The sequence below is a fragment of the Pagrus major genome, chromosome 13, assembly GCF_040436345.1.
Source record: "Pagrus major chromosome 13, Pma_NU_1.0".
Classification (NCBI taxonomy): Eukaryota; Metazoa; Chordata; class Actinopteri; order Spariformes; family Sparidae; genus Pagrus; species Pagrus major.
Genome location: NC_133227.1, coordinates 24,024,500 through 24,038,997, shown reverse-complemented (window position 1 = coordinate 24,038,997; position 14,498 = coordinate 24,024,500). Strand labels below are relative to the sequence as shown.

Here is a 14,498-nt window from a genome sequence, read left to right as displayed (position 1 = left end):
CACCTGTTATAATAACTCTGCTTTGGGAACACGACAACATGGCGGCAACAAAGTCCGTGGGGCTCGATCATCTACCCTCTGTGAGCAGTTAATGATCAAAGAGGTTGTAAACCAACCTGTTCAGCAGCCAGATGATCTAAATCACTCGATTTGGAGGTAAAACAATAAATGAGCGCTCTATAAATGTCATAACAATGTTCTTTTAGCATGGCTGTGTTCCCAAATCTCAGCAATTAACTTGGAGCGTACAATGTTTTGATTACCGATAGTAATGATGACAATTATACAAACACATTACAAAAGAGTTTGAACGCCGATAAGACGTAAATAAAAACAGGATGCAATCATTTGTAAACAAACTCTGTGAACTACAACAGTGTTTCTGAGCTACTGTGCCTTTCGAGGATGCCGCTTTCATTCCCATCATGATATTGTTATGTTGTAAAATGCTGTGCTTGTGGCCCAGAAAGAATTCGGCACAAAACCCACCTGGTTTTCTCACCACAAACACAGACTAAAATGTTATATCCAGTTTGTTGCCAAAAACATGGATGCAAATTGTCCCAACATCTTGTTTAAAGTAACCAGGTTTGTTGCCACTAACACGGCTGGAAAATGTCCGGACTTCTCGTTTAAAATATCTGATTTTGTTGCCACTAACATGGGTGGATAATGTCCTGAAGTCTTGTTAAAAATATCCTCTGCTTTCCCGCTTACAAATGTTGAAACGTTGTCTCAAACAGTGGTGTCAGGCTTGGCTGCCAACTCATGTAGCTGTCGCATTGCCGCCATCTCCTCCTAGGCCAGACGTTAAAGCCAGCTCATAAACATGTAATGTCAACGGAATATGACACATTGTCGCAGGAATGTTGAATGAAATGAAAAATTTTAACATTTGTGGTTCTGCAGAAACGTGCAAGGCCAACATCTTATTCTGGTGCATGAGCTGGAATAAGCATATCTGGAGAGAAAATGTAGTGTCACTAAATATTCCCGTCCTGTATATGTCAAAAAATAATTATCAAATTCAATTTTTTTCTGTTTTACACTGTGTTCCGACTTTTTCAGATTTGATGTCGTAACTAGATAAATGTGAATGAGGAGGGATGTATTCATATTGTCACATCAACCCACTGACAACATAATCAAATATATGCTTGTTTAAAAAGTTGAGCAGTCGCTGTGTCTCCAGTTGTGACACGTTTCTTAAGTTTTTGATTGCATTTTCCAGAGTGACTCATCCACTGTTGTTGCCTACTGAGGAGATGATGAGCAGCAGGTTATCTGGGCCTCAGCATGAGGGTTGCCTCTCTGCAGATATCATGATTGGCTGATGTGTGTCTGCGCACAAAGGGAGATGCCTTCACAGCCTATTAGACAGCTCGAGCTAGACTACAAAACACCAACTTTGTTCTAAAGTTGAGCAATTCCAGGCAAACTTCCACAAACAAATGCTCTGTTAAAAGAACAGGGTTTCTTTAGTCGAACGAAATAAACAAATGAAAAAGTATTCTTAATATTGATATAATCAGCCGAAGCAGGTGAGTATTAAAAAGACATTGCACTGGATAAAGATGCATAATCGAACAGTTCAACATTTGAAGTTATACCTTTTTTTCTTTTTTATTAGTACTGGGTGGCACTTTCTATGAAAGTGCTGTATAAGTGTTGCCATCAATCTTCATATTTATGATCATAAATCTCTTGACACATAAGGATATCAAATGCCTGGCGTATGCATGAACAGAAGATGTCGTATTAATGATATAAGGCAGCCTGCAGCTTTGTATCGATAAACACAAAGTGTGGCCATCTGCTGTCCTTCAGCGCAACAAGCAGAGCAGTGGAGAGGAGCTTGATGCTGAAAGGACAGCAGCTGATCAACATGATCACTGCCAGTGACCTCAGCAAGCTAGTCTCAAAACATGTGTGGAGCTCGTTTAGACACTCATGTCTACATGTGACTCTCCAGAATAAATGTCGGCGATGTATGTTTCTGCAAACCAGTGTGGCAGCTTTTCTTTTCTTCAGGTTTTATTATCAGTTCTATGTTGTGACAAGGCTGTGCTTATGGTCTGGTTAGGTTTAGGCACAAAAACCCAATGGTTAGGGTCGGGCAAAGATCATGTTTTGGCTTGAAATACCCAGATTTTTCACCAAAAATAAGACTGATGTCGGGTTAAAAATATGCAGTTTTCTACTGCAAATTGCTACAACATCTTGTCACTGACACAGCTGGAAAATCTCCCGATGTCTCATTAAAATATATCCAGTGATTTTTGCACTTGCAAATGTTTCTCACTTGGCAGCCGTCTCACTTAGCTGTTAACGCCGCCACCATCCACACCTCATCCTGTCATTAAAGTCAGCTCTAACACATGTAATCTGAATTGGGTATGGCACGTAATGTAGAAATGCTGATATGAGACGTATGAAACATAGAAATGCAAAGTGTCCATGATTTGGCAGAAAGGTAGAATACCAACATTTTATTTTGGAGACCGGTGAGATCTGTGACTACCCGGGCCACAAAGACTTATTAGAAACATTTCAATTCGGTGCAGCAGTCTCAGTCTCTGAAATGTTGTTGAACGTGTGCTAAAGTTCTGGGTTTTGCTTGCTTCTGTAGCTGCTTTCGGTGACGAGACCTCATTGTACAGTGTGGTGTAAAGTCAGCAAAATAAAGTAGGAATCTGTGGAGACATTCTGGAGAAGATTGTCTCAGACTGTATCCAATGAGACATATTTTCTGAAGCAAACTTTTGCAAAGTACAATGCCAGCCACCATATCCACGGTTGTTTATTTGTTATGTGGGCTCCACTTGGCTGGCAATGTGTGGATGATGTCAATGTAATGCTTGGAGCAGCAGTAACTAATTTCCATCCAGTTTCATATAATTGAAGTGGCAGCAAAATATTGAAAGGTGGATATCACAATACCTCATCACATGAATTGAAAGCATCAGCATGGCTTTATACCACAAGCACTATAGCATGCAGCATAACTCAATATTTCTTTTAAGAATCGTGTGAATGCATCAGAAGTTATATTGAGGCAGAATAATAGCTTGAATAGTGCTGATTACTGTGTGATTTCATAATCTTTTCTTCTCATTATTTTTTCATTTAAATCTTGAATCTTTTCTTCAAGATTGACATCATCAAAAGCAAAGGTGAAGATCTTTTCATCAGTAACAGTTTTTTTAAGTGAATATCTGCTGTTTACAATGGTCAATAACAGCTGAAAAATAAGTAAAAAGACCATAAAGTGATGTTCAGAGCTACTGCATAAAGAATTAGTTTATTGCAAAATGACTCTTTGTCAGTTATTTCCACGAGAATGAACTCCCCATGCAAGAAAAACAAACCTATATCTGTCTAAAGTGTCCACAGCTGTAAAAACTGGGAATATGATGCTCCCCGAGCTCTTAACTAGAACGTAACTTCTGAATGTGAATAGAAAATGAAACCTTTTTATTTACAGGGTTTAACATTCATTGAGGGTCCCCTGTGGCAATTTAAGTGCTGTGGATGGAGAAGAAGTTCCATTTAAAATGTTTGCCGGTCCCCGACGGTAATATAAACGTCATAATGAAAATTGATCAGAAGGAAAATTGGCAATGGCTTCTGTTTAAAAGTAAAGAATGAAAGGAGAGAAGAAAGAAAGAGAGCCATCAGAGAACAGAAACAAGGGCCAAACAGAAACACATCTATACAGAGAGGACAAATCATTTTTAAAAGTTGTGTTAGTGGCTTATCGACATGTAGATGCACCACAAAAACAAGAAAAGATTCTCTTATTTGAGAGGAAAACAGGCTATTAAACAGTTGATTATACTTACAATGGAAATAGCCTCATATGTCTTCGTTTAAATCTTATAAAGCTTAAAAAATTAAAATTGCATGGTTTATGGAGGGTTATAGCCTCTCATCCGCTGTTGTATTCCCATAATAGTCCTGCAGCTTAATATGGGAGCGTATAGTGTGTTTAATATTGAATTTATATATGTTTTTAATTCAGTAATCTCAGTGGTATCACTGTAACACTATAATATTCATGCATAGCACTGTGCCTTCAGCATTACTTCTGTACCTTAGAGCACTAGCGACACCTTGTGGCTGGATGGCTGTCAGTTTCCCAGCAGAATGGAAGCAATTTATCACCTGTGCAATCACCAAGATTCATTTTCTATTAAATTTCATTAAATTTGAGCAAAGTTTGAAAGTAAAATATTCACCCAGGATTAACGACAACAAACATATTAGCCATGACACAATTAGCTTCCACCAGTCTAATAGTCTAAACAATATGAGCCTATTAGTTGGAAGAGTTGTAACTATAAAGCAGACATATTGTTAATGCAGCCCAATTTTGCAGTTCCTTGACAATCATGTACCTGTGCTGTGCATGTCAAAGTCTAGTTAACTCACAAACCAAACTTAATTTAGAAATCGAGCAAATGAAATGTTGCCTCTCCAATTTGCTAAAATCAACAGCACAGATCTTAATTTATCACTTCTTCGATTAAGTTGCATGTTCTGTCGGCATCACAATGTTTGAATATGAAGAACTTTATTTCAAACACTCAGTGTTTGGACTACTTCACCCTGCTTACTGGCATACAGGTTATACAAAGCAAGTTTTAAAAAAAAAATAAAAAAAAAAGAACTATTGGGTGTATAGTTTGATGTGACTTATGATTTTTTTTTTCTCGAGAAGTAAATGTTTGGGTAAAAAAGCAGACGATTTAAAATGCATACTCTTGTAAAGGAAGTTTGGTGTTATGGGTTGAATTATGGAGCATTAGCAAGGTTTGTAGAACGCCACGGATACTGTTTCCCTCTCAAATAAAAGAATGTACTGATGTTTTTGCTGTGGGAGGATGTGGAGGGCTTTCACTCCTACTAATACCCTGCAGTGCACCTGGATGACAGGTGGGAGTGGGCCGGGAGCTGAACAATAACACCCACCAACCCCTCCACGACATCTGGTTGAGGGGTTCTGTTGATCTGTGGAGTGGGAGGGAGGCTGCTGAGGTCCAACTGGACTCAGACATGAACATTACATTCTCTATAGTGTTTTACAAAATGAACTTGTATTGAACCATTGGATCTATTTTGCACATGTATGCCTGCACAATTTAAAAACTTTACTTTTTATTATCTTTTCCTTTTTGATTACACCACTACTTATTTTTGTGCTATTGTCTTGTATCATGTGATTTTTTCCCCCCCTGGCATTTATAAAGTATTTATCAGCCATCTGTCTATTTATCGATATCTGTGTACCCATGGGCTCAGTCTGTGCCACCACAGTCACTGTTCTGTAACACCATGATCAGATCCGACAATTGACCAATCAGAATTAAAAACAAACCTGCCGTGACGAGAAACTGCGCGCTCATTGGTTGCCCTTTTTGTGACGCAATGGACAAGTGAGCACTGATTGGTTGCTGGCCCGCCTTTAGCTTAGTACGCTTCTGTCCACCGCTGTACCGGAACCGGAGCAACCTACAGTGCACCAGGTACATTTTCATTAAGATTTTATATAAATTACTTTATATTAAAAACATGACAGTGCAGCTCACATATGCGCTGACATTACAATGTATTGCAGCCTTTAGTGTTTGGTAATGGAACAAAAATATTTACCTTTTGTCACACGTAACGTTAACAGTCGGTTTGGAAGTTACATAAATGTGGCTTTTGTCGTTATAAAGTAGGCATACGGTTAGCATAACATGCTATATTCACTGGTGTGCATCTCCTCAGGGTTAATTTAGCTCACTTTGGAAATGAGTCATTGTTGTGATGGAAGTGTAAAGTCAGGATTTGGTCACCTTTCACGGTTCAGAGGTCCATTATTCAGCTCATTAACTATACAAAAACGTTATAATCATGATCATGTAGTGTAATGGCTTCCTTTTATGAAGGAAGGTGTAAAAACTACTGTTATGTGAAAATAGTTATTTCACTTAAAAGAGGGTGCAGTGTTTGGAGTACTATGTGAATACTTTTTGTATTTATACATCATACTATAACGTTACATACTAATAGCTGCTGAACATTAATAGAAATACTCAGTAAACACTGATTTTAGGGCATTTATTGATTGTTACAGTTTATAAATGTAAAAAAAAAGAGGTTGGGTTATGTAAGATGTTAAACATGCCTCAAAGAACTCATACGGGCTTCTAGGTAATGGAGTGCATGATTTCCGAATGTGTTCTTATGTGATGTTCTCATTAGTTTCTCTCTGTGTCTGTTTCACCCTTCACAGATTCAACCATGGATCTTGTGCTGAACGTTGCGGACTACTACGTCCTCACCCCGTATGTGTACCCGGCTTCGTGGCCTGAGGATGGGGCCCTGCGGCAGATTATCAGCCTGCTGGTGCTGACGAACCTCGGGGCTGCGGTCCTGTATCTGGGCCTGGGAGCCATCAGTTATTATCTCATCTTCGACCACAATCTAAAGAAACACCCACACTTCTTAGAGGTATAAAGCTTGTATCTCATTTTATGATCGGTGTGGTGGTACTGCCAAACCTGAAGTAATTGATTGAACTTTGAAACTACAAGCGATGGAGAAATGTATTGGAATGCCTGCAGAAATGCAATCTAGTTATGCAATGAATACAACCTCTTTATAAAACTCTTTAGATGTAAACTTTTGTTTTCTCCTTTTCAGAATCAGGTTCAAAGAGAGATCAAATATGCGATGACCTCTCTTCCTGTGATCAGCATTCCCACAGTGGCCTTGTTTTTCGCTGAAGTCAGAGGATACAGCAAACTATATGACAGCGTTGATGACTCCCCACTCGGTCAGTTGAAGGACATCCTCACTAGCTTTCAGTTGTTCTGTAATCTTGTTGCTTCCATGACGTTCTTGGTGGTGATGTGGTCCATGTGCTTTCAGGTTGGCCTGGGCTCTTCCTGAGTATGATCTCCTTCCTGTTTTTCACTGACATGTGTATCTACTGGATTCATCGCTTCTTACATCATAAGCTCATTTACAAGGTGAGCACAGCTGTGCCAAAGTACAATTACTGAAACGTAGATATGGGTCTAAACCACTTTTTAATATTCATTATGATGCCGCAATGTTGACTGCCTGCCAATATGATTGTATCTAGCACATGTGTTTCCCCTCTTCAAAGGAATTTGGCCATGTCTGACTGTAGACCAAGAAAAGCAAAATATTATCATTTGCTTCTCCAAGTAATTCACATAAGTTATCCTGCCTTTCAAAAACAATTAACCATACCAACCGCTATGTTGTGGAGGACTTGACAACAACTATGTCAGCTGGTTAGAAGTGCGTAAACTACATTCTAAGTCAGAAACTACGTTCAAATTATGCTATGTTGGAACTTACCCCAGTAATCCAGAAACAAAACATGAGGCTAATTAGTTAGCAATTAGTATTCAGTCACTTAGTCCTTAAAAAAGGAAATCAAAGTTAAACAACAGAGAAGTACTGTTTACCCTCATTTACAGCATCTTTCCTGTCTTCAATATTCATACACTTCTCTGTAGTGTCCGTAACATAATCACCACTTGATACTTTTGTATAATTACCATAAATAAATCGAAATTATGCAAAGGTGATATTTTTAGAGAAAGCACTGTCTCTCTTGTCTGACCTCTGTGTTGTCCTTGTCACCAACAGCTGTTTCACAAACCCCACCACCTGTGGAAGATCACCACTCCCTTTGCCAGCCACGCCTTCCACCCGGTCGACGGCTTCATGCAGGGACTCCCGTACCACATCTACCCCTTCCTCTTCCCCCTTCACAAGGTGCTCTACCTGGCACTCTACATCTTCGTCAACATCTGGACCATCTCTATCCACGACGGTGACTATCGAGTCCCCGACAGTCTGACGAGCGTCATCAACGGCTCGGCTCACCACACCGACCACCACCTGTTCTTCGACTACAATTACGGCCAGTACTTCACTCTGTGGGACCGCCTGGGAGGCTCCTACAGACACCCGTCGGCTCTGATGGGCAAGGGTCCCATGGATCAGATCAAGAAGCTTCAAGCGGAGGGAAAGCTCGGAGGTGACACAGTGAAGGCTAACGGGCAGGTTAATGGACACGCTCAGAGAGAAGTCATGTGTAAGGAGGAGTAACAGAAGAGGAAATTATGATTGATTACTTAAAGTTAGAACTATTTTTGTAAAGACAATTTGCTACATTCAGAAAACACATCAGAGCATAATTTAAGTTCCTGTACTTTATTTGCCAAATATTGCCAGTTGCCTGTTTGGAGTGGGATTGATTTCCATAAAGGCATGGACTGGTGTCGATTTAGACTAAATCTTAATTTTAACAAGTAGTTCATTGTTGCAAATTCAGACTGCATCTGAAAAATGTGGCAAACCAGCAACTGCTAATCTTCACACTACAGAACTTTTTGTCTTGATCATTCTGGTTTGCACACCACATGACAGACGAGCGAACATGGGGTCACATATTACAAGACGTTTCACCAGAAGGGATCACTGACAAGTCTGCTTGTGTTTGTAACAAAAACACATCCGGAAAGTGACACCAAAAACGAGCGGTCCGAGTTGTTTGTGCGCTGATTCGCAGCAGCAAAAAGAACAAGGAGGTAAAAGAATGTGGATGAGAGATTTGGAGGTAAATAGATATTTTTGTAATAAATGCGTACAGCTCCAGATATTTAGCCTGCTTGGTATCTTTTGGGCGTCGTCGAGGCTCTTAAATCGCGTCTTTGAACAGATAGCGGTTGCCGCTCCAGGAGTGTGATCTGGGGCTTTTGTCTGCGATCTCTCAGTGGAAAACTGGGGTCACAAACCTGTAGTGTGAACTTGGCATAAGTCTACATTTGCCGACTTGGTTACAGTAATGTATCTATACAGATCATATTGAGACATGCAGCACAAGCCTCTTAAAGCTTTCCTGACAAATTTCAGTTTTACATAAATAATGTCAAACTCCCTGAGTCTGACTGGCTGTGAACACAGGTATTAGCCCCCTGTGAGTAGCTAACTGTGAAGTTCAGGGCAATCTGCAGTCTAAGGCCCAGGTTGAAATTTACTGTAATTTTCCTTTAAGGTAATAAGCAGCTGTATCCCCTCCTGCAGAAAGGTTGTGCCTTCTGGTACAGTTAAGCATTTACGAGGCCGTTTCACCAGGAAAATTCACTGTAGCAAGAGCAGAAAAGACAAAGAGCAGTAAGAGTACAGAGTTTTACATGCAGTAGTTGTTACCTTTAAAACACATTTCTGAGATAACAATGGAGTAGGGTGGCTTACATATAATCATCATCCCCTAATGACACTAACCTGGGAAGACAAGGCAACAAATCTAGCAAGAAATTAGTGAAGTTTGTTGGTTCTTTGGTTTCAAGTTCTTTCAGCACTACTCATGCACATTGCACACTGATATAGATAATAAGGACAAGAATGAAATGTTTCTACTTGGAAAAACCTGTTTGTTTGAATAAAAAACAACAACAATGCACTGAGTGTGAAATTTACTCACAACCTTTTAAACAAAAAATAAAATCCCAACTAAAGGTCCGCTTACTAGCTTTTTCTGGACTTTCAAACCCAATGTCATGGTCCTCCATCATTCACCAACAATCCCAACTCAAGGAAAGAGTTTTCAACCATATCACACAGTCTTCATCAGTGAATGAAGACTGGGAAGTGAATACTACAGACCTTTAGTTTTAGTTACAGAGCTGGTGTGTCAAGAGATCCATCTCCATGGCAAGCTCTGTCAACTGATGAGAACCTCGTGATATAGTTGAAAGTCCAGAAAGACGCTGGTTAGTCAACCATGAGCTGGGTTTGTTTTATCAAACTAGGATAAAATTGTTTAAAAATATGGATTTTTATGTTTTGTTTCGTAATACATTAATTTATTTCTTAGTACAGGCTACACACCTTACAAACTGCACATGTATTACTGTTAGCATACAAAGTGTGAAATTCAGGCAGCAGATAAACGAACATTCAGATACAAAATTGATTTCTTTACATTTGCAAAGGCCCATGAGTACATTCAGTGTGTCGTACATGCAAGCAGGAAGAACACATCATTACACAGCATCCATTTCGGCTCCTTAAGTCTTTTACGCAAAAGTGCACACACGACAAAAACTGAACAACCAGAAGAGCAGCTCTTTGTTACAGCAGACGTGATTTGAAAAGAGATGATACAAACGATGAGGATTTCTGGAAGGAACAAAGCTTCTCTACAGATGATCCATGTGGTCAGACAGGCTGTGTGCAGTCTGTTTTCAAGTCATTAGCGGAGATCGTCTCAGCAGAAGAAGATGGGCATCCAGAGGAAGGATCTCATGGCTGTGCCTGCTGCCATGCCCGCCAGTAATCCCAGTGCGATATTCTCCATCACTCCATCAAACGGATCCCTCTGAACGACCACCTGGTGGGTTCCTTAGAGAAAAGACAGAGGGAGGACGCATTTAATATTTATGGTCAACTTGTTGGCTATCTTGTGCCAGTGTATTGTGTACTTATACTGTACTTAAAAAAAAACATTTTCCTGAAAGCAAAAAAACTAAGCAAACATTTATGTTGTCATGGTGGCAGCGATATACGCTTCATCACTAAATACCACAATGTAAAACTCCAGTAAAACTCCAGTACAAGTACATTTTTGCTACGTCAAAGATTCCCTGTTGACTTCCTTATAGTTTTGCATTTGTGTTGACATACCTGGTCCTGCTCCAGGTGTGATGTAGACTGTATGGTATCTGTTGATGGGGATTGCCTGGTAGGAGTCATCGTACGGGTCGTATGTGAACATCTACAGAGAGAAAACACTGCTTTTTTAAGCACTGAGGTCAAAACAGCAGCGAGAGTGAAAAGATGATGTTTCAGCTCTGACAGAGAACATGGATCACTCACCGGGTTCCTCCTGGTCTCTAGCAGAGTCAGCTTCCACGCTCTGAGAAAGACATGAACAGGAGTGAAGCCCTGATGGATGGTTGTAAAGGGAGGCAGAGCGGACGAGACAGGAGTGAAGTCAGAGTACTTACATGGATTCATCCTCACTGTTGGCGCACAGGTTGACTGATGAGCCGTCTCTGAGCTGAACCACGATGCGATTCTCCCTCGGATTATTCTCTGGTGGAGACAAATCTGCAGCCCACAAACAAGTTCAAGAAGTCGTCTGTCAGTCAAAACCTCACAGACGGATGGAAGTCTCTGTATAGTACATTATGTTGCTGTAGTTTTGACCACGTGCAAGGTCTTTTCAGTTAAGTACATCTGGAGCTCTGTTCTCAGAGTGCATTGTGTGCATCTCAAAAATATTGAAAATAAATAAAAATATTCTTCATTTACTGTCATAAATGACAAAGAACAGCAGTAAATCCTTCCATTTAAAAGGGTAGAGCCAGCAAATGTTTGCCATTATTTGATAACCAAAGTAGTTGGCGATTAATTTTCTGTCGATCGACTAGTCGATTTATTAACAACCATTTACAGCTTGAGTGTGATCACACATCCTACTCAAATCCTGCTTTGAATTATTGGTAATTAAAGGGAGTATGGGACTGGGACAGAGTTCGAGTGACGCCCACATGGTGACTGAATGTACTATCTGCCTCTAAGTCTTCACCAGCTGACGAGGCACATTGTCGGTTTAAGTGTTGGCTTACTCCAAATTGATGTACGTTTTCCAAATGGCAGCACTGCAACACTTTCCAGCTCCAGAAGTCCAGTTTCTGCTGAGGCTCATTTCTGTGATGAGCTGTTGCATACTTTCTGGTATTTAGCAAATTAGGGTTGGGTTGTAATTAAGTATAACCGAATATCAACTTTTGGTGGCGTTCCATCATGATATTGTAGTGAAACAGTGAGTCAAAGTTTTTGTTTTACATGTGTAAAAACTTGTGACACACATGGACCAGCCGTGCTTTACCTCCACATTCCAGCCCAGATCTGACATCCACACATGCTGTCTTGAGGCTGACGCGGTGCTCCAGCTCTCGTCTGCTGTCAGTCTTGTAGAAGCAAAGACTCCCGTCTATCCAGAGGTCACACCAGTTTAACTTCCAGCGCTTTAGGACAGAAGCTGGAGAAGAGACGCATGTAACAGTGTTACATTAGTGTCTGTCAGCGAAGTAAACCTCAAAATGGCCGTTCACTGTCCTCAAATTTAGGGTTGATAAAGCAATTGTGGAGTCAGATCTATGATCAATAACCTGGATATAAGAAGTCAGACATGAGTTCAAATGTTGTTTGTACGTAGTCTATTTTCCTGCAGATACATCCCCATTGACTGACACGGGTAAGCCAATTAAAGACATGGTCAGGGACAATTAATGGGATTATAAGTGACAAAGGTTGAAGTTTCATAACAGGTTCACTTTCTAGAAATTGTTCAGTGTACCTGTTAGAACAAAAACACCTCTGATTAAATACTGAACTGTGAACTAAAGGTGAAAAATCCTATAAAACAGTAGTACATATTTGAGCATGACCAATAAATCTGCCAGTAGCAGCTTCTCACATGTTCATACAGCATATCAGTACCAGTATATAATAGCATATAATTTCAATGACCCTTTAATCAAAATGTTTGTTATTCATTTAATTAAATGAATAAATATCGCTTGATGTATCATTATCAGAGTGCTTTTCAAATCAAATATCAACATGCGCCTCATAAATCCAGTGTTGGTTGGTCTAAAACACACATATGCATAATAAGATGTAGCTATTTCAGTGGTCGGACATATTTTTTTTTTATAACTCAAAGACCAAATATTTGATTCCTGCCAACATGTCCGTCTATTATCTCCACTTAGCTGTGTTTTAAAGTGTGAAAGGAGTATGTATTAAAAACAGAAAACATTATCATTCATCCAGGTTCACTTCAGTGTCAAACACATCTGTGTTTTATAAGATTCACTGTTTTGGTCACAGCAGCTGCTCAGGCTTCGTATCAGTTCAGATAAGATATCAACAAACGGGGCACCACGGTGGCCTATTTATTTGTGAAGGCGCCAACCATGAATCGTAACTCTCGCGATTTGTTTGATCAAGAAAGTCGTCTCTCTAACATTAACTTTATAAATAAGCTTAAAAGAAAGAAAAAAAATACTCTGGATACGTTCCCAGAGCCAGGGGGTCATCCTCAAATTGTTATTTTTTCTGAAACAATGATTTACTGTTCAAAAAAAGACCCAAGAAACTGGAACCTTCACATTTTTGGCATTGTATTTGGATAAAATGTATTTAAAACAGTAATTGATTATTAGAGTTCTTGCCAGGACTAGTTTACATAAATCATGTCTTGAATGTGATCTCCTTAAAATAACAGCCAAAGCTACAATGTTGCTAACGTTACCTAGCAATCGTTAATGTTGCTAACATTAGGTCAGTACCCATGGTCCTATCAAGAAACCAGCACCAGTACCAAGGGGCAGTACAGTTTGCTGGGCGCATCCTGTAAAACTCAGTCTTGGTAGTTGCCAGTTTGTGGAGAAAGTGTAAAAAATGGCTGTTGATGCTGACAAAATATAGATACCATGTGATACCAGCGGTGTTATACTACTGGCTCACAAACCTTGTTAGAAGCTGGAACCAACTGTCAGAATTGTCACTCAGAGATAAACAAAACAATCATTCTGGACCTGACAAACATTTCAAAATTACTGATTCACAATCATAATAATGTTTTTAAGGAGAAGAGATACTTTTATTCTGTTGATTTGTACGAGCTCTGTAGAGGTATTGTTTTTTTAAAATTATTTGTCTACATAAACATGACCAAATATGACCTGTAACCTCTTCATAGGCTGTCATTTAAAATGTATAAAGTAAAAATCCTGTGTGTACTCACTCTGTCTCCACAGCCAGCCCGACCTCAGCAGCGCCATGTGTTTAGCTGTTGTCACAGTTGCTATAACGATGATAATCCAGTCAAAGCAACAGGAGAAATGCAAAAGTTTTGGTGATTATAATATTAAAAGATCCAGCAGCTGGTTTAGGACTGTGTTTTTGTCCCTTCTGTCCCACAGACAGTGAGGTACCGGTAGATTAATCTGGCTCTGACTCACAGGATCATTCTGGATTAGGACCGTTAGGCCACGCCTTCTCATCCCCTCTCATCTTCTTCGCTCTTTGGGGACTCATTTCTCCTCCTAACACTGTGTGTCATCACCTTATTTATATTCTTGAATCATCATGTCACAGTGTCATAGACTGAACTCATATAAGCCCTGTTCCACTCTCGTATGTGCACATATATATCGTGCCTTTAAAAAATTAATCCCAGCACTGAAATAACAACAGGAGGATTAGCCTAATTGTAACTCAGGTCAGTTATGAGAGTCTTCCCAGGATGTCTAGTGACATCATTTCCTCTTGTAGCTTCGAGAAAACACGAGTCTCCTCTGTGTCAGCTGACTCATTTATATTTACAGTAAATTCTTAATGACAGTGTTTTTGTATACAGTATTTGTGGTCACCGCTTAAATAGGTGATCT

The 14,498-nt window shown here is 39.8% G+C and overlaps 2 protein-coding genes across 2 annotated transcripts; one reads left to right on the top strand and one right to left on the bottom strand.

Annotated features, from left to right (window-relative positions):
- The first annotated feature begins 5,477 nt into the window (after window positions 1-5,477).
- Window positions 5,478-9,493, top strand: LOC141007385 (lathosterol oxidase-like). Its single transcript, XM_073479740.1, has 5 exons — window positions 5,478-5,525; window positions 6,281-6,498; window positions 6,691-6,823; window positions 6,919-7,019; window positions 7,672-9,493. The coding sequence occupies exons 2-5, from the start codon at window positions 6,289-6,291 to the stop codon at window positions 8,134-8,136; spliced, it is 909 nt and encodes a 302-aa protein (XP_073335841.1). The 5' UTR covers window positions 5,478-5,525; window positions 6,281-6,288; the 3' UTR covers window positions 8,137-9,493.
- An 807-nt stretch (window positions 9,494-10,300) lies between these two features.
- On the bottom strand, window positions 10,301-13,889 carry plekhb1 (pleckstrin homology domain containing B1). The gene is made up of 6 exons (XM_073478777.1): window positions 13,853-13,889; window positions 11,927-12,079; window positions 11,040-11,142; window positions 10,909-10,948; window positions 10,717-10,807; window positions 10,301-10,434 (listed from the first exon to the last, which is right to left on the bottom strand). Exons 1-6 carry the CDS (start codon window positions 13,887-13,889, stop codon window positions 10,301-10,303), a joined length of 558 nt encoding a protein of 185 aa, XP_073334878.1.
- Between the last annotated feature and the right edge of the window lie 609 nt (window positions 13,890-14,498).

What these genes read in the sequence shown, in the direction of transcription:
- LOC141007385 (XM_073479740.1), top strand. Translation starts at nt 6,289, where the DNA reads ATGGATCTTGTGCTGAACGTTGCGGACTACTACGTCCTCACCCCGTAT. An exon ending in CGTTGATGACTCCCCACTCG is followed by an intron (nt 6,824 to 6,918) that starts GTCAGTTGAAGG and finishes ATGTGCTTTCAG; the next exon opens with GTTGGCCTGGGCTCTTCCTG. An exon ending in ATCATAAGCTCATTTACAAG is followed by an intron (nt 7,020 to 7,671) that starts GTGAGCACAGCT and finishes TGTCACCAACAG; the next exon opens with CTGTTTCACAAACCCCACCA.
- plekhb1 (XM_073478777.1), bottom strand. Translation starts at nt 13,889, where the DNA reads ATGGCGCTGCTGAGGTCGGGCTGGCTGTGGAGACAGA. An exon ending in GGGCTGGCTGTGGAGACAGA is followed by an intron (nt 12,080 to 13,852) that starts GTGAGTACACAC and finishes TCTCTTCTCCAG; the next exon opens with CTTCTGTCCTAAAGCGCTGG. An exon ending in ATCTGGGCTGGAATGTGGAG is followed by an intron (nt 11,143 to 11,926) that starts GTAAAGCACGGC and finishes TGTGGGCTGCAG; the next exon opens with ATTTGTCTCCACCAGAGAAT.